Source organism: Canis lupus, chromosome 11, assembly GCF_003254725.2.
Source record: "Canis lupus dingo isolate Sandy chromosome 11, ASM325472v2, whole genome shotgun sequence".
Taxonomy (NCBI): domain Eukaryota; kingdom Metazoa; phylum Chordata; class Mammalia; order Carnivora; family Canidae; genus Canis; species Canis lupus.
The window spans coordinates 15,520,871-15,548,083 of NC_064253.1; the positions used below are offsets into that span (position 1 = coordinate 15,520,871).

General features: G+C 40.8%; 1 protein-coding gene across 8 annotated transcripts in view; it reads right to left on the bottom strand.

Moving 5' to 3' along the window:
* Positions 1–18,552, bottom strand: part of C11H5orf63 (chromosome 11 C5orf63 homolog) — a 34,209-nt gene extending 15,657 nt beyond the window's left edge. The window contains exons 1-3 of one of the 8 annotated variants that reach the window (XM_049116023.1): positions 17,410–18,071; positions 3,616–3,733; positions 23–79 (exon numbers count right to left, since the gene is read on the bottom strand). In XM_049116023.1, coding sequence (XP_048971980.1) covers positions 23–79; positions 3,616–3,733; positions 17,410–17,426 — 192 coding nt within the window. In that variant the 5' untranslated portion in view covers positions 17,427–18,071. Of the gene's footprint in view, positions 1–22; positions 80–3,615; positions 3,734–17,409; positions 18,072–18,095; positions 18,234–18,415 lie in introns of those variants that run through there. The other 7 variants (XM_049116027.1, XM_025431971.2, XM_049116025.1 and 4 more) reach the window with 7 other exon arrangements.
* Positions 18,553–27,213: the final 8,661 nt, after the last annotated feature.

A 27,213-nucleotide genomic window follows, 5' to 3' on the forward strand; every position in this document is an offset into this window, starting at 1 on the left:
TGGAGGGGGTAACCTGTATTACCCTGTTTTTATAAGGCTCCAGTGTTTCCTTGGCTTCATCACAAAGGGGGCATGGATCCTACAGGAAGGAAAAAATAAAGCCATTAAATTCAAAGAATGGCATGCAGCCTGACAAAAACCACAAGCAGCAGATTATACTTATTTTAAAGGACTTTTTTTAAACCATGATAATTATACTGTTTTATTTCCAAAGCAAAACATTGCCATAGAACCTTATAAATAGCTAGTGTTTCATGATAAATTGGCTGTCAGCATTTTTTTAGTTGTTTTGATTTTTCACCATAAGTTAATCTATTTATACATATACATGTACACACATATAATAAATATAGATGCTTACCCTTGTTACACACATATATGTGCATACATTATATACACGTACATATATATCACATACACATCTAAATTTATTACATATGTGTATACATATACATACATATATAAATAAGTAAATTCAGTTGCTTACATTTTTTGTGATTGGCTTTATCTAATTAGTATTAGGAAGATTATTTTTCATTGATTTAGACTCTTAGAGCTTTGTCCTTCCTATGTCAGGAACACTTTTCTGGTCTAGGTGACTTCACTAGAATAGCTTAAAGTCTGTTTTGATACGGAGGCACTGATCTTTGCCTGCCTGTTTTTCCTAATCAGTCCACAGGAATCAACTCATTGAGATAAAGTTAGATAGTGATTGCCCCACCATCAAAAAGGGAGAAATTTCTCTTTACTTCGGGTGATGACTGAACCAACTCTTTAATGGTTTGCCTGTTCTCTCATTGCAAGTGTCAGCCATAGGCTTCCCAGGTTAATTCTCCACCCGAGTAACAATCAAGTTTTAGTGCCAGCTGTTTGTATTCTTTAACCACCTACTGGAGAAGTCTTTTGAGAATGCTATGGATCTTTGGCAGATTTTAAATTCTTCTCAGCCCTAGACTCTTTGAACAGCAACTAGCTATAGGTTCTCTTGCATGAGCCCAAAATAGAAGCAATATTACTGATGCTTATATAAAACCTGCTTCTTAACATGACAGGAAGAGGTGAGATGTTCTGTAAAAGAAAGTCCCCTCCTCCAGCTTAACTCCTAGCTTGTTTTGAAATAAGGACCCAGATCATCAGAAGGCAGTTTTTCTTCAGAAGGGTCTTTCTGGCCCTAACTTCTTGGTTCAGAGACTTAGGCTCATCGTTTATTATGAGCATCATCAATAAACAGATTATGGATAGTCTGTGATGTGTTAAAAATAATTATGCTGAAATTTTCTAGGAATGTTTCAGAACCTTTCAGAAAGTCAGAAGATTTTAAAAGCAAAAACAGAACAAGCTAAAAAATACTAAACGTACCAACATTTTGCTTTTATAGTAAAAAAACTTCAGCTGAACCTAGATCAACTTTGTTTTGTTTTGTTTTTGTAAACATGGATGTCTGTATAAATTATCCTGTGTATGTGTATTTTTATTGGGAAAGGTTCATCAACTTTTAAAGAGGCCTATGAACTGAAAGAGGATAAGACTCAGTGGTCTGGACCATTGAAACATCCTTTTCTAGGATTTTCAACGGCACCAATAGAACACTTACTCTATCCTTGAAATGTAATGGACATTTATTGGGTTGGTCATCCCACGCCCCTTTCTTGTAAGCATTCCTGATTTTTGCCTTAGAGGAACTGCTCTCAGCGTGTGGCTGACTGCATCCCTGAACAAGAAGGGTAGGCACTTGATTTAGGCTCAGGCAATCAGTGCTTCCTATCCCTTCTGGCTACAAATGGCTCAGGGATTGGCCAATCTCATTATATGCCTAATGACACAAATCAAAGATTCAATACAAATTTTAAGCTAAATGGAAGATTAGTGTGGGTTTTTTTTGTTGTTGTTGTTTTGTTTTTACAAATGTCTTTGGCTAACTTGGCTGTTGTTCAAACTGAAAAATAATGCAGAATAGTTAGGCTGAGTGAGCACCACTAGCCTTAAGGGATTATTTTATTTCCATGGCTAATTCTCATATGCATTTCTCATATGTAGACACAGATGATGAATTATTTTTATTCCATAATTTCCAACAATGCAATATATACTTCAAGATATGAAAAGTGGTTTAGATGAACTATTCTCAACAAGAAATTCATTCTTAAAAAAGTATTTAAACTTTGTTATTAGTTATCAGATATTTTCAAATTGCTAAAATGCCTGAAATCTGAAAAATGTATTAAATAAGAGAATTTTTTTTTGCTTAAATTGGGAGTATTATTCACTAAAGTTAAGTCTATTACCCTGCACTTTACTTCTTTTTTAGATTATACATCATACAAAATAATGTTAACTAGCAAAAGGAAATCAGTGATATTTATATTATAAATTTCAGGGGGGGAAAGCTCTTAAAAATTTTAAACAACTATGGCTTAAGATTAGTATTAGGGATAAGAAAACAAGTATAGTCATTTGTGGCTTTCATATTTGCAAATTTGCCTGTCACTAAAACCTATTTATAACCCCAAAATCATATCTGTGACATTTTTGTGTTCATGGACATTTGAGGACATGAATAGAGCAGTGAAAAATCTGAGTCACCCAAAGTGCACATTCCCTTATTAGACAAGACAATGGTCTGCCTTATTATATCAGGTCCCATACTGTCAACAGGTGCCCTTTTCATGATGTACTGAGTGCCATGCTTTTTGCATTGTTGTGCTTTTTGTTGATTTTGCTATGTAGGATGGTCCCCAAGCAGAGTGCTGAAGCACTGTGTAGTGTTTCCAAGCATAAGAAGGCTGTGATGTGGGCAGCCCCGGTGGCGCAGCGGTTTAGCGCTGCCTGCAGCCCGGGGTGTGATCCTGGAGACCGGGGATCGAGTCCCACATCGGGCTCGCTGCATGGAGCCTGCTTCTCCCTCTGCCTGTGTCTCTGCCTCTCTGTCTCTCTCTCTCTATGTGTCTCTATGAATAAATAAATAAAATCTTTAAAAAAAATAAAAAATAAAAAAAGAAGGCTGTGATGTGCCTTATGGAGAAAATACTGTTAGATAAACTTTGTTCAGGCATGAAATAGGGCGTTATTGGCCATAAATTTGATGTTGATGAATCAGCAATATATATTAAATGAAGTGTCTTGAAACAGAAACATACGCCAAACAAGGCCATGTATTGATCAGTCAACAAAAATGTCGTGGCCAGAAACTCACTGGAACCTAACCCTATACTGCCATGGGAGCCCATGGTTTAGTATTCACTAATTCAGTGTTTGTGGTGACTTTATGGAACATAATCATCACAAATTAAGTATATTTCTAAGTGATGTATTTATAAACATCATCTCTCTTCTGATAGTTCTTCTTTCCAGTGCAGGGATTGGGAGATTATTAAATATATTGGTTTACCCACTGAAGAGTGTGAGACCACTAGACATCTGAATAGAAACCAGAGTTAGTGCCACTGTCACCGCCACTGAAAAGTGGAGGAGCAGGTAGGTCTAAGGACAGTTTATTCTATTGCTTTCCTTTCAGTGTCCTCCCTCACCCCACCCCACTTCTTAGATGTACAACTTTCTTCATGCAACAATTTAATGCTTCTTGTTTTTGAAGTCATTTAGTTTTTCACTCTGTACCTTTGTAAATAAGGTCAGCACGGGCAGAAGGGTCTTAGAAGAGAGATTTCTCAAGAGGAGTTGAAAGGAGTATTTGGCAAGTTGCATGCTATTTCCTTGAAACCAGAGCATCTTAATTCTGCCAAAAAAAAAAAAAAAATAGACCAGTAAACTTATGTGCCCTAGATTTTGCTGTTTGTAATATGAACAGTAAGCTGCAAGCCTATGATGGAATTTGAAGACTTGAGAACTGCCTCTTGGGGTCCAAGAGTGTCAGAGAGGCCCAGATGTTTGGCAAGTCTCCATGATGCCTCAACATTCACTGTATTCCAAACAACAGAATTTAGAATGGGAAACTATCCATATTTATGGATGAGCTGGGTGCCTAATCACTTGGTTTCTGCAAGAAAACTGCATGGGTTTGTTAATTTGAATACAAACTTGGGCAGCCTGGGTGGCTCAGCGGTTTAGCGCCGCCTTCCGCCCAGGGCGTGATCCTGGACACCCGGGATGGAGTCCCATGTCAGGCTCTCTGCTTCTCTGGAGCCTGCTTCTCCTTCTGCCTGTGTCTGTCTGTCTGTCTGTCTGTCTCTCTGTGTCAGTCATGAATAAATAAATTTTAAAATATTTAAAAAAAAAGAATACAAACTTAAATTTCACCTGCAGATTTTGCCAGCATCCTGATAAGTCCCTGAAATGGGGAGGTTTCCTGAAATGGTTTGTATTTGCAGAGATAGCTTATCTTATTGGCAAGCATTCAACAACACACAGCCAGCTTCACGGTAAAGGAAACAGTAATTGAGGAGCACAAGTCCCAAAGTGAAGGTTAAGGCTGTCACTTGGGAGATCCATGCCCCCCTCCGCTGCAAAAGATGGGGAAACACAGAGCTATAGTAAGAGGAACCATAGGGGAGAATTAGGTTGAACTGACTTGTCAGAAACAAAAATCTGCTCAAGTCTTTCAGTATTTAAAAAGAAGATTGCCATCATTTTTAAAAACATACACAAATGTACTAGTGTTACTACTGGAGATACTCCAATAGGAACAGCTTGGTAATAGCAGCACGTCAAACACTAGGCTTTGAAGCTCCCTCATCTTGCTTCTTTGCTCGACATAAGACAGCCTACTTATTCTTAGTTATTCTACGGAGCCTCCAGCTTTGTCCTTAAAACTACAGATATGATAATTTCACTTTTAAAACACATATGCACCATTGGCTTTATCATTTATCAATATTCTCAAAATGAATTCATACTTGGGATATTCATTTCTTAACTTTGCTTTACTTTCTCTCTCCAACTTCATCTCACTTTCTCCTCCCTCATCTTGGCAAGCTGCAGCCACAAATCTTTCTGTTCCTTGAATACCTAAAGACCATTTCTTTGTCAGGATCTCTGTACTTGCTGTCCTTTTGCATGAAACGATCTTAAATTGTCTTTCCTCATTTGGTCCTGGTCATGCCTTAGTGACTACCTCACCAAGACTGGCCAGCCCACCACACTCCGTCCTTTTGCCTTGCTATAGTTTTCTTTTATCTTTTACTGCCTAAAACTATTTCTTTATCTATATGTCCCCTCTACTACAATGTGACTTCAATAGGGGCAGGTACTTATTTGCCCCAGTGTCCCTGAGCATCTGTTGTTTACTTGGCACATAGGAGGTGTTCAGGTATTTGTTCAAATATTTCAGGTATTGGAATGAACCTTTCTCCACCTCTTTAGTCTCACTTCTAGCTCTGATCAGACACTCGGTGTGCACAGCAGTCACTAATTGAGCAGAGCTCATGTCAGAACTACAGGTTAATGTTCTGCAGAATACCCACAAGACTGTAGGCCAGGCACTACAGGGGTCCCAACCTCTTCACCACCAACTCTGATCTCTGCATGCTCTGCTCCACAGAGCATGACTGTATTAATTATGTGCTAATCTCTAGTGCTGACTATGCTTCTTAGCATAAGATTAGCCTTAAGCTCATTTCAAACAGAATGATAAGATTTTAGAGAAAAATAACAACCCATATCAAACTAGTATAAAGAATACAGGACAAAAAGATTGGATTTTGGGGCAGCCTAGGTGGCTCAGCGGTTTAGCACCACCTTCAGCCCAGGGCCTGATCCTGGAGACCTGGGACCGAGTCCCACGTCAGGCTCCCTGTGTGGAGCCTGCTTCTCCCTCTGCCTGTGTCTCTGCCTCTCTATGTGTCTCTCATGAATAAATAAATAAAATTTATTTATTTCTTTCAAATAAAATATTTAAATTTCTTTTAAATAAATAAAATTTATTTATTTATTTAAAAAAAAAGATTGGAGTCTGATCTGTGAAAACAATAATCTTTCCTTCACTCTTAAACTTGTAGCCTTCTACTTCTCCCTGGATCTTCCTGCTAACTAAATGATCTCGATAATGCATAAAAGGGAATGTGATGAACACTTTGCAAGGATCTGCTACCCACCATTATTCCAAGATAGAAAGTGGATCTAAACAATTTTACAGTATGCTGTGCTCTTCTCAACTAAATGTTAAGCCCTGGTATACACCGTTTCCATAAACTCAGCAGAATCAACAACTCCAATAGGTGAAAGTGGTTGAAGACAACAGTTTCTAAGCACGGCTTTGTCTACACAGGATATAAATGAGGGGCGAAGGTAGAATATTGGCCATTTTTACACTAGGAAAAAATTTCTGCATCCTTGGTTTTGGGAAGGCCCTATGCCCACAGTGGCACATCTTCCTAGGGAATAGAATGAAAGAAGCTGTGCTATATGGAGAAGAAAACAAAAAATTAGTTTTGTTAAAGACAGAAAGATAGCTCTTGGAAATGAGAAGGATTGGGCCATCTATGGCAGTGACCTAAGACTACCACTAGGACAGTGAACTGCAGCTACGTGCTTTTGGTGGAGGGACTTTATTGATGTCTGGATGGTAAGGAAAGGAGAACTTACTGCTTTTACCTAGCTTGAGACTGAGGTATTAAGGTTTAAAAAAAAAAAAAAGTCACATTCACAAAGGAAATCTGCTTTAGTATTTCCAACATGACAAAACACAGCATGTGGTCTTGGTTGCACCCAAGACAAATAAAACCTGTCATAGTAAACAGAGTTGCTATTCATTCCAGATTTGCTGGAATATTTGTTCACGCAACCCAGAGAGCTGAGTCTTCAGTGATGCTGCAACCATTCTGTTTAAAATTAGTTCTTTCCATTGTTAGACTCTATTTCTACCTTTTCCCATGTATTTAATCACTTAAACATGGCACATTTGTTTACTGAGAAAAGCATTAGCATTATGCAGTTTTACTACCTGCATATTTTCCAAGTGTCCTATGGCACATGCATTTTACCACATTGTTAAATTAACTTCTTTCTTTGTAAGCACTGTATTAGAATACTATATTAGAGTGTGATATTAAAAAAGCTCCCTATGCGTCTCCTAGGCAGAAATAAGATCTGAAGGCTAAAATTCTGAACACTGGAGTCCACTTAATTCTAGAAATAAATGAAAAATGATTCACTCCAATTGCAAATCTATCATACTCTTCTTAGAATGTTTTACTAACTCTGTAAACCCTAACACTATTGCTGTCAATGTCACACTCACTGAATCATGCCTTCCTGAAGTAAAATCTTAATACAGGCTACTCTGTCAATGTGACATTTTCATTAGTTCTATTATTTTTGAGCAGTATCTCAGCATTATAAAAAAAAATACTCTGAAAGGCAGTTTCTGCCTGTTAGCTCATGACTTGGGAGAGGACAACACCTTTTTGATTATGTCATTGAATTTAGTCATGTTATTTGTGTCCTTACTACACACAGATACAATTTTGTCCTTTGTATTTTGTTACATGCTTCTGTGATATGAGTGAAAAGAGCTGTGTTCATAATATCAAAAGCACAACTGGGTCACCTTTGTCACAGACCAAAAAAAAAAAAAAAAAAAGTAAAAGGCATAAGACTGGATTTAGAATGTGCCTAAAACAAATTCCACAGCCTAACAATAAAGATGGTGACTCCTGCTGTTTCAAGTCCACTGCTGCTCAGAGGCGTGGATCAGCCTGACAGAGAAAGGGGAATGCTGGCTTTTTAACAAACTGAGGCTGACTCCAGTCGTCTTTATGGCAGAATCAAATACAACATGGGGGAGGACTGATTGGACCCATTCAGCCCTCCTTGAAGCAAGATAAGGAAGATAACTTAACTTTATAGCATTTTCCCTGTGAGGCACTCAAGGGCATACCATTAAAGCAGCTGATTACAGTACAGAAAGAAGCCAGGGTCGTTGGAGCCTTTATTAAGGATTATTCATTTCTTGCATGAGAAGCTGCCCTGACTAGAGTTGCGTATCACTTATGTGGGGCCCCTGGATTCTTCAAACACTGCATGTGTCTGATTAGAAGGGAAACAACATTGTTCTTGCTTGAGTAGAGAAACTGACCTTCACTGACCAGAATTTTTATTCATACAAAGAATCCTTTGGCACACTGAATCTCCGAGCTCACATGATTCCTCATCAGCAAGCTGCAGGTTTAGTTCATGTGCAAAATGAAAAAGTCTATATAAGCTCAGGTACCACCTTGGTTATTAACAGGTAATGCTGGAGCTTCTTCACAAGAGTATAATGTAAATTTAATGCTGAGCTGACATTAACCAAACACTATTACAGTAGCTCTTGCTAAATGTGTGTTCCATAAGGAGAGGCTCAGGGCTTCTGTTTAGTCATTTGTGCCATGTGAGATGTTAAGCCTTCATTGCGCATTCATTACCATCTAAGTTAATGTTCCTATTTTTACCCAAGTGACTAGAAACACACCTGTGTGCGCATGTACGCACACACACACACATATACCACACACCTCTATTGGGAACAAAAGCCCATCATTTTAGATTACTGGAAGTTTATGTAATGAATGTGAGGCTGTTCTTAGCAGACATGTCTAGGTCACTGAGCTCAACCTATCCAGGGAAACAGGGACATGTGCTGCCTCCCCAGTGTCCCCTCTGAGTCACCTGTGTCCAAACCTCCTCCTCCCCCAAACAAGTGGGAGCCTAGCCTGGGATCTTGGGTGACAAAGAGAAGCAGCATAGAGGGACATAACCAAAGCTGAAAATAAAGCAGATACTGTGAGGTGTCAACTCCAAGGAGCTAAGCAGGGCACGAATGAGGCTACAGAACAGAAATAGGGAGTGGGACCCTCACTTGCTGGCATGGGTGGGATCACACGTGCTTTTCCAGCTCCTCAGCCTCAGCAGCCTGAGATCAGGCCAGGAGAACTGCCTGAGAGGTGGAGCCAGCTGAGACAAGATGTTGCAACAAATATTTAGGCAAACCACCCACCAATGGGCCCACTTGTACATGATGTCCTTCCTGCTCAGCTTCATTCTTTTCTTCTTCTTTTTTTTTTTTAAGTGAGGTATAATTATCATATTTTATTGCTTTAATGTGTACATATTGTTTTGATATTTGTATATATTCTGAGACAATCACCACAGCTTCATTCTGACCATGGAGTTGGACTGCTAATTTGAAACATATGCAGCCATGAGGAGCCCTACATCATGCCCCAGGATCTGGGGAGCAAGAAGCAGCCTCTCACACTACACATCCACCTCACTCCCTGTAGCTTCTATTTCCAGATTTCAGTGCCAACAGGTTTACTATACAGGGGGCCAGAGAAGGCAGTAGAAAAATCAGTCCCAGAAAGGAATGACTGATCACATGAGTCCCTAGAGACTATTTCCCTTCAGATTATTCCCATCACAGTGGGATTTCCAAGTATCTGGATGTCTCTCTTCCACTGTTTGTACTCAATGGTGCTATGTTAATTTGCACTCAACACACTGTTAAGTTCTTTAACTGAAGTGTGGGCCTTGCCAATACACTAGGATTACAATTTCAAATCTACCACTTAATATATGTGTTCTGTCCCCATATCCCACCTCTTTCAAATTCTCAGTAAAATTAAGCCATTTTTTTTCTTCATCCTGCTTGATGTTAGCCCATTTCTTTCCCTCCAAATAAAACTCACATGGAGAAGTCACCTTCACATTCTAGATGCAAGCAACAGGAATAATAGAGGGATATACTTCAGTGGATCTAGGAGAAGGGAGTTAAATTCTTAACTGAAACAATACAAATACAGGAGGAATTGCAACCAGGACCTCCTTAAATGCTGAAAAAGAAAGGAAGAGAAAAGTCATGTGGGCTGAGTTCAGAGGTGGTTTCACAAGAGTAGGATCTCAAATCATCTAGGATTTGGATACATATACAAAAACAGAGAAACATTCCAAGCTGGTGTAAGACACAAAGGTGCTGGAGTAGGGACTACTGTGGTCTGTTTGTTGAGAGGCACTGAAGGGTTCTGAATGAGTGTTGTGATAAAAGCAGTATTTTGGAAGACTGATCTAGAAGCAGCAGTCAGGATGGACATCAGAAAAGAGGAGAACAGAAGTGGGAAAGAGTTAGAGGTCATTTATGACAGCCTAGGTGTGGGATGAGAGGCATCCACATATTCAACAATTACCTGATGTTTTCCATCTGTTAGGGGATATTATACGTGCTGGGTGCAGTGGTGACCAGGAAAGCAAGGTACCTGCCCTCATGGGGTCCATATTCCAGTGACATTAAGTCAAACAATATCAGATAGTGACAAGTGGAGGAGAGGGAGTAAGATAAGGTGATGTGATGGTAACTAAGGCAGGTCCTCGAATTAGGTACTCTGAGTAGGTGTAGGGTTTGCTGAGACTAAAGGCTGAGAAGATGCAAAAAATCTGAGGCAGGAACATTTGGGAGAGAAGAAGATTAAGTGCAAAAGCTTCAAGGTGAGCACGGTCTGAACTTACAGGAAGAAACATATAGGACCACATGGCTGGAGTACAGTAAACAAGGGGAACGGTGGCAGGAGACTGGGCTCAAAATTCATCTGTAGGGGTCACATCACTTAGGTCCTCCCATGCCATGTTGAGGTTTTTTATTACAATTATATTTAGAAGAAGGAAGTGACATGATCTCATATACATTCTAAGAGATCATTTAGCTACTGTGTGAAGAATGGATTTGGGGGTGGGGGTGGGGGCAGGGACCCCCTTCAATGGCTGTTGTAGTAATCAAGGTAAGAAAGGATGGTGCTGTGGAGAAGGGCAGAAACGGGGCCAGCAGAACTTGGCATTAAACTGGATATGAGGAATTGAAGATGTGGGAAGGACAGAGCCAGTTTTGGCCTTGCGCCTCTGGTGGGTGGTGGTGCTATTTACTAAAATAAGGACAAGTGAGGTAAGAACAGATTGAAGAGTATATGGGGCTGACAGCTCCGTTGGGGACAAGTTGGAGCTCATGGAGAGTCGCAGATGCAGGTTTGGTATTCAGGAGAGAAGCCAGGGCTGAAGATAAAAATCTGAGATTCCATGAGTTCAGGGACTGTATTTACAGCTATGAAACCAGATGAGATGATCTAAATAATACAGAAAAAGGACAGATCTCTGAGGCAATCCAACATTCAGAAGTTGAGAGAGCAACCAGCCAAGGAAGCAGAAGGAAAGGCTGGTGAGGTCATCACAGAACCCACGGGTAGGAAGTGCTTCCATAATGGGATAGTGAAAGAATCTACCATAAATCAGATGGGATGAGTCTGATGTTGCTTTAAAACAATAAAATCTTCTAAACAAGGCCTATTCCTAAAATGAACTACTCGTCTGGTTCTTGCCTAAAATAACATCTTAACTAAAAGTGGATATTTCTGGTGAGGATGGAAGCAGTGGGTTGGAGAAAGGTGAAGGCAAAAGTTGATCGAGTATCTTCAAAAGAGATAATAAATGTAAAAATCTTTGTATAAGTTACAAAGCAGAATAGAGAAATCAGCCTTTATTACTAAAATGATGCTAAAAGTAAAGTTTTGAAAAAAAATAATAAAAGTAAAGTTTTGTTATTAATAATTATGATGATAAGGGGTGCCTGAGTGGCTCAGCCAGCTGAGCATCCGACTCTTGATTTTGGCTCAGGTCATGATCGTAGGATTGTGGGATCAAGCCCTGCATCAGGCTCCCTGCTCAGTGGGGAATGTGCTTGAGATTCTCTCTCTCTCTCAAATGAATAAATAAATCTTGAAAACGATAATTATGATAATGATTCTCTTGACTAAAACATGCTTTTACTGGCCTCAAAAGTAAGATTTAGATCTCTAGTATAGCAGTCTCAGAAATAGGGAAATGCAAAACTGAAAATTATTTTACACAGAAGTAGCTGAAAATTTCAGACTGTGGATATTACTTAAATAGGAATTTCTAAGACAGGATCTCACTGATTAAAGAACCAACATATTTATCTTCTACACAGGAAGTCACTAAGTCCAGGTAAGACTAGATATCTAGACCTGCCAATACCTTGGCACCTGGTATTGGCTTAGCTTCCTTAGGCTTCAGAAAATTACAGAACAGGACACTAAAATCTAGTTTTTGGGGGGGTCAGGGTTTCCCTTTGATAGGTTTTGGAAAAAGGCCAGTTCCCTTCCGATTGCCCTTCCCAATACCTGCCTTTATATTTTCAAAGGTTAAAAAGTTCATCTATTTTACCAGTTAAGAACATCAATCCATGTATATCAAACCAGCTGCCTAGGTAATGTTAAAGTTGGATTTTAGTGATTGTCTTTCAAGACAAAATTTCTTCCAAAGCAATTTTGAATAACTTGCATAGAGAGGTCAAAATAAATGTAAGGTAAATGCAAATAAACACAGCTCCCAACCAAATCATCAGTCAGGGGAATTAAGCACAAATGGAATAATTCCTCATTTAGTTTGAGAGTCACTCTTCATTTAGCATTTCAGTTGGAACTCAGCATATCTGAGTGCATTTTTGGGGTGAGGATTTTATAAATATACACCCCAAAGATAGGCAACTGCCACTGATTAGTTCTGAGATAATGGTCATTTCCTCATCTATATGACAGAAATGCTACCACCTGTCCTGTTCTCTAATTTTATAGAGACAGAGAGAAACTGTGCCCACAGGCTTTGATGTCAAATGTTCTGCTGGTCAGAGAAGGGGTATCATACACTGAAGAAACACCATGGCCCTAGCCGTGACTTCAAAAGGCCACAAACAAAGAATCTGAAGTAGTTTGTAACTGCAGGAATCTAAAATGCTAGACCATTTAAAGAGGAACAAAATTCACGCAGAGATCCCTACACAAGTGTAAATGCACTTGCTCACTGCACATTTGCTTCTCTAGCTCCTCAATCATAACCAGGAAGCCTTGGCACCCAAAAAGACCCAGCAGAGGTGACATTGGCATTGTCAGGCACTCATCTTGCAACTGTTTGAGCATCTGAGATGGAAAAGCGCCTCCAAAGAGGAAGAATGGTATCTTTTTCTTACTGTTTGACACACTTAAAAAAAAAAATGTTTTAATGACAGACCCTCATCATCTCTGCATTCTTCTCCACATCCAGAAGCACCCTTGTGTCTGCCTCGCAAGCTGACAAATGTGAAGTGGAAGGAGAGAGGAATCTTTAGTGTAAACAAGAGTTTGTTTTAGAATCTCTGGACCTTAGCAGTCATACTTTCCAGATCATTGCTTTAGAGGAGTCTGCTCAGTAATGGGGTTGGTGCACATGAAAATGTCAGGGGAGGGTTTCCAGAAAAATATTCAGCTGAGAGAATGAAAATGAAGATGCTAACCAGAAACAGTAGTGTACTGCTACTCTACACTCCCTCTAGCTCCCGGGGATCTAAAGGGGATTCTGGACTACTTCCTGTTAACACAATAGGGTACCCCTCCTCTCATCCCAAAGACACTGAGTCAGCATCTGGCTTGGAGCCAGAGAGACATATTCTGAATTCAGAGTGTTCAACAATGTTCAGTACAATTACGACATAATGGCTGCAAAGCTGTTCCTGAAAGCCAAGAAAACCTGAATAATGTGGTTAGGTTATATCATACATGAGGGCTTAATAGAGTTTAAAAACCAATTTGAAAATTCTTTCATTCCATAAAGACAGCATTAAGATGAGAGCAAAATCATTCAAGTTCAAGGAACAGGGACAAAGTGCATAAGGACTTATGCTGACTCCTTTCCACATTATCCTTCTTAACCAAAATGACCTATCCCCTTTGAAAATATCTGATATTTAATACTGGCCCAGAAAGAAGGCAATTTCATTAAAACATCTTAGTTTTACTGTACCCAGCTAGTAATTCCAGTTTCCTTGCTATTTACAAAGGACACAATCCCATTTCCAAAAACAACTATTTGCAATTCAAAATCTGTCCATCTAGGCAAGGTCTTCCATCCATCACTAATACTCCACCATTTCCAATTCATCTTGCCAAAGAGGTGAATTTATCTTCATGACCACCCAAGACCGGAAAGATGTTTCATTCATTTTTAGCCATTCTGTAGCAAATGACTTGGAAACTTTGAGTTACTAAATCCAGCATTTTCTTGGACTTGTGATACCAACAATACCTAGGCCTGCTCAATCTGACTGTTGGGAACCATGTTCTCTTGAGGTAATGCTCCCACAACCCCCAGTCATGTCAGATTCTTAAATACTGTGGATCTTATTCTGTTAGTTAATACCTATCATGGAATATCTTAATATTTTGGAACTGGGAGGTGACTTTGAAGATCCCATTCCTTTATAGATAATGTGTAACTGAAGCCTTTCATACTGCATTTTTTGGTTAATCTTTCTATATTTTGTCCTTGAACAATGGCTTATTTTTATACATAATGAGACACAGAATTTTCAAAACTAGAAGGGATCTCCAAGTTCAACTTCCTTTCTTCCAAAAAAAATCTTAGAAAGTTTTATACATAAATCCTCAGAGTATACCAAATAACAGATACCACATTTTGTTTAAAGCTTAACTTAAAGATGGAGGGTGAGAAAGTTTCAGCTTCGGACAGAATCCTTTTAATTTAAGAATGAGGTTCTGGTCTCTAAATCTAAGATACAGATTAATTTCATTTTTGAACGTGGAGAAACAGAGCTGAACTTAGATCTCTCTCTCTCTCTCTCTCTCTCTTTTTTTTTTTTTTTATTCTTACGTCCTAGGCTGCCTCAGCTGACTGAATTTCTATTAAATAATACTATTCTTTCTCTTGGCTGACTGGAAGAAACTCCATGTTTTAAAAAGTAAAGAGTTAAAAGTCAATCTCATGTCCTTCCCCCTGAGTAAACTAGAAGCCATTTCCCCATGATTTCATGATTAATATGAAAAAGTACAGGAACAAAGAGAGGAAGTTCATTTGTTTCCAGCAGTAACATTCTGGTTTCTGCTACAGTCCCATTGGCAAAAGAAGGAAACAGTGTATCCTACATGCTTGCCCCATTACAACACGAAAAGCAGTCAACTTTGTGGGAATGTTAGCAAAGTAGAAAAGATGATTTGGGCTTTCTTCCAGTATTATTTGGGCACCCTAGCCTTAAAATAGTGACCATAGATAGTCTGTCCTTAAGGAAGGAACAAATGAAGATATTAGTGACCTAGGTAAGCTAATTATTTGGTATACCTTCAAAAGGACAGTCTTCAAATATTTGCTCAACAGGTCTTTGAGGGAGAAGTCGAGCATGGCAGGCCTGGATGGAGTGTGGAGACAGGGCTCATGGTGCCTTTCAACTTGCTTATTTCATTCGACACAACCAAGGCTCTGTAGCTGATCAGGTCTTATCTCCTTGAAAGGTAGTCTGATGACCAACTATAGATTCTCAAATATGCGCTTCCCTACTCCAAGCTGTTGATCAAGGCATTGGTAACTGCAGTATTTTTACCTAGTAACCTCTCTCTTTTTTTTTTTTTTTTTTTTACCTAGTAACCTCTTGAAAGGTTATTGTTTTATATTCCTTTTCTCTTTTTCCACCCCAATGGTGTTAGAGATCCACTCTCCCTTCAGGGACACTGTCTTTTCATTTCTGTAGCATGTACTAAGTGTTTGCAATGCATCAGACACTGTGCCGGGTACTAGAAATATAAGAGTGACTTAAGACACTTTCTGACTTAAGATACTTTCCCTGCCCTTAAGGACTTCATACCTTGGGCAGAAGTAAAAGTTAAAAACAATACAATACTGCATTGGTGAAGCCTATAACAGTAAAATGGTTGTTCCCAGATACTAATGGTGAAATGCTCTGAAATCCTTGGGGATGCACATTTTAAAATAGAAAGTATTTTGAATTTTGCCTCTATCTCTGGAAACCTTATCTTTGGTAAGGATTCAAATACAAAGAGTGATGTTTCCATGCCTCCAGGTTCCTGTAACTGTAAATGGAATGTTAAGGATGTGGGATAATTATCTATGAGAAACTTAGCCTAAACATTTCATTTGGCATATTCTTTCTCAAGTGATTTTGTCTCTGAACTTGCTACATACTAGAGGAAAGATGAAGGAAGCTTGCCTAGTCCCTGCTACCTGTGTGGATCCCTGGATCCAGATGGTTTCTCCCCTTCAAAATAATTGCAAACAAGATTAAAACTGCCTGCAGGAACCATCCCAGCTGGCTTCTGACTTCCTCTGATGTACACTCTTTGAATAAAGCAGTGACAAAATTAGATTCAAAATAAGGAACATAAAAAAACCTTAGTACTTGTACCATATTATCTCAAGGTCCTGCTACATGTGAAACCCCAAACCCTGGCATTAGAGTAACTGAACACATCAGCCAGCTAGAGTATTGCACATATCATGAAATACAAAAATTTCAACAATAAGAAATGACTTTTTTTGAAGGCCACATTGCCTCTAGGTACTTAAGAGTACGACAGAGCCAGGCATCTGGAATAAAACAGAAATACAGTCCAATAAATTCCCAAGTTGGAAAATCCTCATTCCTATTACCTTATCTGCCATCAATCCATCTAAATAAAACCACATAGCCACATTTTCCTCTAGTGAAGAAGACAAAAAAAGTATTGATTCTTCCTCAGCAGGCAGCTACTACTGACCACAGCAAGTACAGACAAACTGGGGAGTTCGCCTGTCCAGAGCACCAGCCCCACCCATCTTAATTTTCACAACTGCAACTTTCTGGTTCCAGGCAATTCTTCAGGAGAACAGAATCCTGGTTATTAGACTATGACATTTCACAAAGAACCGTGACTGAGTTCTGCGACTTACCCTGATGTTACGATAATCACTCAGTATTTCCAGGGGATACCTCTTTTTCCAAGTATTTCAAATATATATAGCTCCAGATATTGGCAGAGAGTCATATGCATTTTCATAAGCTATTTTTCATATAATTACTAAATGAGGAGATTGTGGCCTGTAATGGCTACTTCAACTTGTACAGTGCCATGCACACTGAGGCATGGCTCCTGTAACTGCTTAACCAAGACAACGTGTAGTTACAGGAGCCCTGCTTATGTTGGAAAACAGGCTAGAAAGTGCTGGGCGTGGAACAGGTCCTAGCCACTATTCCTATCCTGCAGGAGCTTATAGCCTGGGCTCCAGCTTGGCCATACCATGTGTATATAGATGGATCGATTTTTTTAAAGGGCCCTACAATATGAAGTACTGTATGAGATACTTCCTATGAAGAAACAGGAATAGGGACGCCTGGATGGCTCAGTGGTTGAGCGTCTGCCTTTGGCTCAGGTCGTGATCCCGGTTGTGGGATCGAGTCCCACATCTGCTTCTCTCTCTGCCTCTTTCTCTCATGAATAAATAAATAAAATCTTAAAAAAGAAAGAAAGAAAAGAAAAGAAAAGAAAAAAAGAAAGAAAGAAAGAAAGAAGAAAGAAAGAAAGAAGAGTAAGAAACAAGAATAAAGATCATCCTGGCAAAAACCTTGTTAAAGACAGCATAGAAACAGGCACTTGCCTATTCACGTTAATCATTTCGCCAGGACTTCTTGAACTCTGGACCTTTAAAAAAAAAATTCTACCAACTGGTATTTATCAGGGGTGACCGACCCGGCGAGGTATGTGCTGAGAACTGTGCAGTCTCCGGTTTACTATCACACTGTTCACCACCCAGGGGAGCTTGCGCCGGCGAAGCAGAGACAGAGGGTCCAGAAAGCCACGTTCCCTACAGCACCTTTCAACCTTTTCACCTCCCCCCCCCCACACACACACCAATTAAAGGTCACCATGCGTGCTCAAAAATATTTAAAAAGGCGGCCATCTCAGCGGGCTGCCACTGAGATTATACTGCCACTTCATACGAATTCCATTAAACCCGGGACGGGTCATGGATGGAAAAACTGGAAAAAGCGTGAAGCTTGAGCCGTTTCCTGCTTTCTCTTGAAGAGCTGCCTTTTCCCGCTCATTATTTCTGTCCACTTCCCGGAGCGCCATCTCTCGTGCGCGCGCGCAGACACACAAATGCCTATAATCTGCCCCCCGGAGGCTCATGGATCTATGGCTCCCGCTTTAATTAAATTCCCTCTAACGACGATCGAAATTGGCAGCGTGTGGCGCAGTGAAGGGCTCGCGTGCCCCGCCCTCCGGCTCCGGGCGGGGACCGAGCCTGCCCGCCGCCGCCGCCGCCAGGCCACCCGCACCCACCTGAGCCTCCCGACGCCTACGTCGCCCGCGTCGCCCGCGTCGCCCGCGTCGCCGCTTCCGCCCCGGCGGGCACTTCCGGCCGACCAGCCCGGCTCGCGCCTCGCGCCTCGCACTTCCGCCCCGGCCCGCGGCGCCTGCGGCTGCAGCCCCCGGGATCCGCCGGCCGCGCGCGTCGCCGCTCCGCGGGGCTGCCTCGCCCGAGCTGTTGCTCGAGGAGGAGCGGGGGCGGGGACGCAAAAACCGGGGCCGAATGTCAAAAACAAAAACCGTGGAACGGTGACCCCGGCTCGTTGGGGCGCCGTTTTTAATGAGGAGCCAACCTTGAAAAGGTGCGGTTCAGGTCCTTTTACCTCCTCCCTGCGTTCATTCGCTCCCTTTCAGTGTTTACTGCCTTCTTCCCCTGGGTCCCGCCTCGCTAGGTCAGGGGCGACTCGAGGATGAGTGAAACTGGCGGCTGTACCCCCCCCCCCCCCCCCCCAGCTAGTTATCCCTTAAACAGACCCTGCGTTCCGCCAACGAGGTGCTTCGAAAGGGAAGGAATGTGAACCTGTGGAGGTGATCTAGTTGAAGGGGTAGCCTTGGGGCTGGGTTGTGAAGCGCCGGGCCAGGGCCAGGGCCAGGGCCAGGGCCAGGTCGGGCAGAGGACGGATCTCCAGCCTGCAGAAGAAGGGTGGGACCGGAGGGAGCCTGGCGCCAGCCTTGCACGGAAGACTAGATAGTATGGCCCAGGGATGGAGGGAGTGGGGAGAGGAGGAAACAGGCACGGAGGGCAGGCGGGGGCCAGGCTATGCAGGGCCTTTGTTTCAGGGGTTTGTTGTGTGTGTGTGTGTGTGTGTGTGTGTGTGTGTGTGTGTTTAAAGATTTTATTTATTTATTCATGAGAAACACACAGAGAGAGGTAGAGACACAGGCAGAGGGAGAAGCAGGCTCCATGCACCAGGAGCCCGATGCAGGACTCGATCCCAGGACTCTGGGATCACGACCTGAGCCAAAGGCAGATGATCAACCGCTGAGCCACCCAGGCGCCCCTTTTGTTTCAGTTTTGTGTGAAGGACAGCTGGAGGAGTCTTTGTTGTACTCTGTTTTTGTGTGTGGGAAGGGAGTTGAACTGATAGCCCTTCCCTACCGAGATGATCACTCATCTTTGGGAAGAAGATTAGGGGCTGGCATAGGTAAGAGCGGAGGACCAGCTGGGAAGGCAGGAGGCCACTGAGTAGTTCAGGACCGAGGTGTAGCAGCTTGAATGGTGGTACTCTACATAGAAGATGACAGGTAGAGTAATGCTCAAAGCTAACATGGATTGCTAACATCAGTTCTGCACTCATTGACTTGTTTAAAATTGAGGACCATCCTTTTAAGCATTATTGTTGGTACCATTTTGCAGATGAAAAAAATAATAGCTTGCCCTAATCTCAGAGGTAAACAATGGCAGAGATGGAATCCCATCTCATCCTGATGGCAGCATCCATGAGCTTACTACTATATACTCAATATGTATTTACTGATTTTAAAACAGATACAAAACAAACCAAGGTCAGGAATGCATCCCCTAAACAAACCACACTGAGGATGTGATATTGTTGAGTACACATCTAGGAAGTAGAATTTTCAAATTTGTACTTTATCACTCCAGCATTTGCTGGTAGCAAAAGAGGGGAATTTATGACTATCAATAGACTACCTATGATTATTTTTGAGTTGATACACTCTGATAAAACCTAATCCCTTTCTGGCTGGTGGGGGAGGGGGAGTCAATCTACAAAGCGCATTCCACCTAACAGTTACTGATATAGTATTTTTAAGGAAGTTATCTTGAGTCTAGTAATAAACACCTTGGTGGAACACATATAACTTACATTTTGTGGAGTGATAAATAGAAAAGCTTCCTAGGAATGCAACTTCAAATCAGCTTCCACATCTCATCTCTTATTGGAAAATGAAATAAATTGGATTTATGAAACCTGATTTCATCCAGTGAAGGAAAAGAATGACTTTTCCAAAGGCCATCAGTGAAGTCTTTTAGTATTGGTTATGGGTAAATTTCTATAAGGAGCCAAAAATTCACAAAAATCTTCAAAATTTGAGTTTAATTAGTAAGACTTTGTTCAGTTTTTCAGGTGATGGCATGAGGTTTGGTACATGATTGCGTTGAGGGTACAAGTTCCAGGAAATGGCTGGATATCCCTGAGAACTCACTGTTCATGCCCAGTCCTTTAGGGAGTGCATGGCTGAATGCTACAAATCCAGAAAGCAAGCCTAGCCTCCAGGTACTGGGCTCACAGTGCTGGGCATATGAGCTTGTCTGGAAAAGTGTTTGGAGTCCAACCAGGAAAAATTATAGTCTCCAAAAGTAGAAAAGGAAAACTGCCAAAGCAAAATTAATCAACACTTATTAAGTGATCACAAAATATAATACTGTGTCAGCTTCATTAATTGCTGGATTTAGTGTTCATAACAATTTCATTACATTTGAAAACAGTTTTTAGATGAGATGCTCTTACCAACTGAGAGTTCCTAAATATACATGACAAGTGTTGAGAAATCACAGCATATTTTAAATTAGTTACTTTAGCCAAGTAATTTCAAAAGTAAAATGATAAAATTCTTTATGGCAAAATAATTGTGGGATGTGTACATGTTTTAACATGTTTGAAGTGATGTGAAAGTAAGAGCATTTAGAGAACATGAAAGTCTTAGAACAGTGACAGGTCTTATACAGCTAGGTTCACTCAAAACATCTTGTTCTAGGCGTTCGACCTATCTGGGCTCTAATTCGAAGTTATACACTGGGACTGAGGATAGGACTGATGTCAAAATCTCTCATTTGGGTTGAGTTTTTCTCTTTGATCTCAAGTTTCTGGCAGCTCTACAGTCAGTTCTGAGACTGAAGTCTGCCCTGGAGAAAGCCTGATGGTCTAGTCTGGTCTGCAACTCCTGAGATAACCTGAAGGGTACTTTAGAGGACATGTCACCTTTCTTCCAGAGATGATCTGGAGCCAGGCTTCCCCACAAGGCCTCCTGAGGGCTGGGTGTGTGGTGTGAAGGGAGGCATCTTCACTCCCATTCCCCTGGCTTTGCCTCTGGGAAAGCAGGAGTAGAGGAAAGGCTTTTGATGTCACTGCTTTCCCTTGAGAATACCTTAAAAAGATAGTATGTTACGTCCGACTGTCATGCCAACTCTATTTTACAGTAAACTGGCTCCATACTGCTACTCAAAAAACATACCATCTGAACCTTGACTAGCAGGGACAGTCCCAGTAGTAGCCACAGTTGCGTGATATTGATGTAATCATGTTGGTAGAAGGTTTTTAGAAACCTTGGTAGATTTTCTTTCCTGGTCTTTTTCAGGTCTTTATACTGAACTTGTTTATTTATCTCATGAGTGTCTCATCCCTAGCAAACTCTGCAGGAAATGATCTGTAAGGGCCAGATATTGTGTTATGGTTAAGGTCATGGAGAAAAACCGTGGCAACCTCCCAAAGAAAAGACAGGCTTCTGAGTCTGGATGTGTTGGGTCAGCAGGGTCACTGTTGACCCCCCTCAGGCCAACCATTACAGGAAACAGAATTATAAACCTGTCTTACCAGGGGAGAATGGACTTCAGAAGCCTGATTTCTATATCCCGGTTGACATTTAAAAAACTCCACTCTTGTGCCAGAGGAGAGTGAAGAAAATTTTAAAAGGAGAAAAATGTTTATTTGTTTTAAGACTTTCTCAGTAATCCACTTATGCCATTTACATTAAAGAACCTTTCCATGTAAACATCGTTAATTATGTAGTATAAGAGCCAAATAAAAAAATGCTTAAAAATAAAAGTAATTGTAGAATAAATTAGTATAGCTTGAGTGTACATATATTATACAGAGACTCTGGACTTTAATATTTTATTGAAGGAGGTGGATTTGCGATTTTCTACATTTGAGCTGCTAGGATGGAACCAACAGAAGTGACATTTTACAGATGGATACCAAAGCTGTTAAAGTTTAAATTCATACTGGCAATGACATTGTGCTTTTTAACAGGAGCCCTGACTCATGCCTCTCCATCCCCCCCACCAGCCCCTCCCCCCCCACCTAGAAAAGAATCTGGGGAGAGTTGTGGATTGAGTATTCCATGGATTTCCCCAGAAGGTGTTTTTGGAGCAGAACCATTATTGCTTTCAAAATCAGTAGCCTGCATCATACACTCAAGTGCAATCACACAAGACTGCTTGGGTCTGCGCTAAAGGAAATGAATTGTGTGTAGCCTGCCAGGCACAAGGGAGGCAGTGACAGAAGCTCTTCAGGAAATATGGCATGGAGACCTTGTAGTAGCAGCGACAGTAAACATTTGTATCACCTTTCGTAGTATTTCAAGGGTTTTCATGTATCTTATGTTATTAAATCCTTTACAGTAATTCTGTAAAATAGGTAGGGTATGTATTTTTACCAACCCCATGTTACAGACAAAGAAACTGAAGCTTAGGAAGGGAGGTCACAATGAAGCAGGGATTGGAAAGCATTTCCTAAATCCTATCTATATATATTTTTTTCTACTACCACATTCATATTTTTTTAAAAGTAAATGAAAAGCAACATGGTGTACTTCATAGCAATATTTTGTGCTATGTGGGATCTTTCAAGAACCTGTGAGTGCATTTACATCATTTCCTCAGGGAAAGTTTTGTTTTACATAGAAAGGCAGGAAATGGAGTTGAAGTGGGAAAAGTTTTTCATTTTTATGGATTAAACCCATCTGTTATGTTCACTAAGCCTGGATCATGGAAGAGGATAGATTTCTCCTATAAAGAGAGGAATAAAGGGTAAAATGTGTTTTCTTTGTTCCCTGGTTCAGATTCATACCCATCCATGGAGTCTTGTTCAGATAAAACAGGGCAGTAAGCTTATCCATCAGAAAGAAAAGACACTGCTGTCCTCAAATATGCCCTAATACCCTGAACAGTCTTCAAGAGAGTCAAAGTTAACACTGACTGCTCTGAGGGATTCTGAGGGATGATTTTTTTCACTGCTTTGAGCATCTTTCATAAATATGCTTAAATATTTTGCTATATTATCTGTTATGTCTGCACAGCACAAAATTAAGTGAAATTATCTTTTATTTATTCAGAATAGTGCCTACTGAATATGTACTATGAGGCAGTGGTAAGCACTAGAACTCTGGGGTTGAGCCAAAGAGACATGCCTCTTGTCATAATGGAACTCACAGTCAAGCAGAGGAGATGGATGTTAATCAGATGATTACAACAATAAATATATGCTGTAGAAGGCTCTTTCTCCAGTGAGAACAAAACTAATAGATGATTAGATAATTGGGAAATACAGTTAAAGTGGGAAATCATTAAAATGTGCATGTGCGTTTGAACAACAAGGGGGCTAGAGGCACCCACACCACACACAGTTGAAAATCTACATATAATTTTTGACTCTCCCAGAACTTAACTAACCTACTGTTGATCAGAAGCCTTACAGACAACAAAAACAATGGACACATACTTTGTATGTTATATGTATTATATATAAAGTAATTATTAAAATGAAGTAATCTAGAGAAAAGAAAATGTTATTAAGAGAATAATAAGGAAGAGAAAATACATTTATAGTAGTGTACTGTATTTATAAAAAAAAAATCTGCATGTAAGTGGACCCATTCAGTTCAAACACATGCTATTCAAGAAGGGTCAACTGTGTATATACATACACACACACACACACACATATACACACTATATATACACACACATATACACATTAATATATTTACTATTATATATACATTTATATATGTATATAGACATTTTATATATGTATGTCTATACAGTGTATGTATGTATACATATAAAATTTTATTTTTTACTTAAAATACATAAGGAACATTTATTTGCCAAGTTTGATAAAGTTCTTTCTTGCATAAAGTTCACTCAAATGCATATCATCTACAATTTCCAGTTTCAGATACTTTAATGTGGAGGAAGAACTTAAAGCACTTGCAAAGTAATTTGAGTTCATTTAGATTTTTATCATTTTTTTCTCCAGTCTTTTATGCTTGTCTTACTTACCACTAATCTAAGAGCCATTCCCCACCCCACCCACCAAGCTTTTTCAAGTGTTTCCAAAGCATTTAACCTATTTTTCATAGAAATAGCAACTCTCTTTTTATGCTATTTGATCAGTTTATGAGATATTTAATTAAACTACATAATTATAATCATCAAGTACAACTGGGGTAAACAGGTTGGATAACAAAAGCAACGCCCTCTTAGAAGGGCTATTTGGTGGGGATAGAAGTGATGAGGGTATTAGACCACAGAAGCCACAAGCGTCTATCACACTCCAGGCCATCAGTCAATATATTTTACAGATGGATTTGAAAACATCAGTTAATCCCCCCCACCACCCCGCTCTACAGGAGCTCAATTAAAAGAGTTTCTATTGTAATTAAAAACTAATAAGCATTACTAGAGAAAAGCAGTGAGTGCCATAAAGGTCTGCAACTGGGGGGATGTGATTCAGTCCTGGGGTGGCAGGAGAGGTGTCTCAGGGGACGGTACAGTTGAACTGAGATCAGAGAGTGATTAGGCATTTGCTCCAAAAGGGGCCGGGGCAAGGGTCTGGAGAAAGGAGGTCCAGGTAGCAGGAGCAGCAGAGTCAATGCTGTGTTCAAAATAAGGAACTGAGAGAAGCCAGTATGATCAGAGGGAAGAGCGACGTGGGAGAGCAGTCCCTCGACTGCTGAGACAGAGGGAGGTAGAGGCCAGTTCACACTAGCTTTGTAGGCTCTGATAAGCAGGCACAACTTCATCCCTCTTGACAACGGAAAGCTGTCAATGATGGTGAAGCAAAAGGGTCTGCTTATTTGATCACGAGCAGCCACTAGTTTGTTTTGACCCCCAAATCTCCTGGGGGCACTTGGATTGCTTTTATTATCTAAATACACCCTAGGTAGTGGACAAAAACAATATTTTCTTGACCTCTGGCACCAGAATTTCTCTTGCGGAGGGAGCTGTCCTTGAATAAGAAAATACATTCATTAGCTGCTCAAGGGTCACAGTTGAGGATCTGAGGATAGGTCAGGATAATAAAAGAGATGCTAAATATCTCTGCTGAGAAAGAGGGAGGGAGGGAGAGGAAAGGAAGGGGGGTGTTGTATTATTTTCCCAGGATTGAGAGAATACAGAATACAACAAATTGGAGGCTTAAAATAACAGACATTTATACTCTCAGAGTTTTGGAGACTAGATGTGTGAAATCAAGGTGTCAGCAGGGCCATGTTCTCTCATGGAGCTCTGGGTAGATTTGTGCCTCTTCCTGGTAGTGGCTGGCAATCCTTGGTGTTCCTTGGCTCACTGCTGCATCATTCCAATCTACGGTATTCTCCCTGTGTGCCTTTGTCTGTGCCTCTTCTCCTTTTCTTGGAAAGAACCTACTCAAGTGGGATCGGGGACCACTCTAAGGGCGTCATCTTAACTTGATTACATCTGCAAAGACTCTATTTCTTTTTTTTTTTTTAATTTTTATTTATTTATGATAGTCACACAGAGAGAGAGAGAGGCAGAGACATAGGCAGAGGGAGAAGCAGGCTCCATGCACCAGGAGCCCGACGTGGGATTCGATCCCGGGTCTCCAGGATCGCGCCCTGGGCCAAAGGCAGGCGCTAAACCGCTGCGCCACCCAGGGTTCCCAAAGACTCTATTTCTAAACAGGGTCACATTCATAGATGCTAGAGGTTAGAACTTGAATACATCTTTTTGAGGGAATAATTCAATGCATAACAGGTGTAAAGAGAGAGAAGAATCAGCAAAATCCTGGGAGCTTAAACAGCTAGGGTTGGCTACAAACACTAAGAAATTGCTGGTAGTAGGATTGCTAAAAGAACCAATATGGTTTTCAAGAGCCACCCAGGTGCCTCCCTTAGGGCTTTTCTTTCAATGTTAAGATGTGACAGCCTGCAAAACATGTCCCTCATCATACTCATGTTGAGGCTCCCACTTTTTCAGTGAAATTTATGCTACATGTGTTTGGAGAGGTGGTAGTGATGAGGGGGCAAGTGACAAGGGGAGTCATTGAGAAGGATTTGGGTCCCATGTCGGGGCCTCTGCCATAAAGAGTGTGACCACCAGAAACCCCAGAGAGAATATCAATTCGGTAAAGGATGAAAAGAGTAATTTTATGGCTGTAAATCTCTCTCCTTACCGGGTATGAAGAGATAGATTGGATTTCCACAATCTCTAGCATGGGAGTTTGTTAGGCTAGGACCAAGGTTTCAAATACAATTGTTATTGGGACGCCTGGGTGGCTCCGCCAGTAAAGTGTCTGCCTTTGGCTCAGATCATGATCCTGGGGTCTTGGGATCAAACCCTGCATCAGGCTCCCTGTTCAGTGGGGAGTCTTCTTCTCCCTCTCCCTTTGCCCCTCTGCCTGCTTGTGCTCTCTCTCTTTTTCTGTCAAATAAATAAAATCTTTTTAAAAATACAATTATTATTAAAAATCTTCCTCTGCATCTTTCCTATCATCCCTTTTTTAGTGTACAGGGTATGATTTTGGCGAAACTAAGAGTGTTTGTGATTTGCTTTTAGGAAAGAATGAAGAATACTATATTCTATACCTCTTTCCCTACCTTTTTCTAAATTAAAAAATTCCAAATTGATTACCACTTGGGTGGCAGGAGACTATCCTCTAAAGTCCAGTTTTCATCTCTTGTCGGTCTCCCTCCTCACTTCACAGGAAGCCTTTCTGTTTCATTCCTCCACCGGCGGGAGGGCTTCCATGCCTTTCACTCAGGTTTGCACCCAGCTCTCAAAATGAAGGGAATGATTTCCTGTAGTGAGTCCAGATGTTTGTGTTCAGTATTATTGCCATTAGCCATCAAGTCTGAGAGTCGTACAAAATTAAATCCGTCCTTGAGGCCTGGAAGGGAAGACAGTTTGATAATAGTTTAATGTCCTTGGAGTGAAATAGCTAAATGGGAAGGAACTATCACTTCCATGAGCTACGATCCTGGATCCTGCATGACAGCCTCTCCGTTCATTTCTGTGCTTCATTTACATTGGTGTTTAACACAAATGTGCTTTTAAGACACATGCAAACTTTGTAAAACCTAAGTAACTAGCAAATGGTTAGAA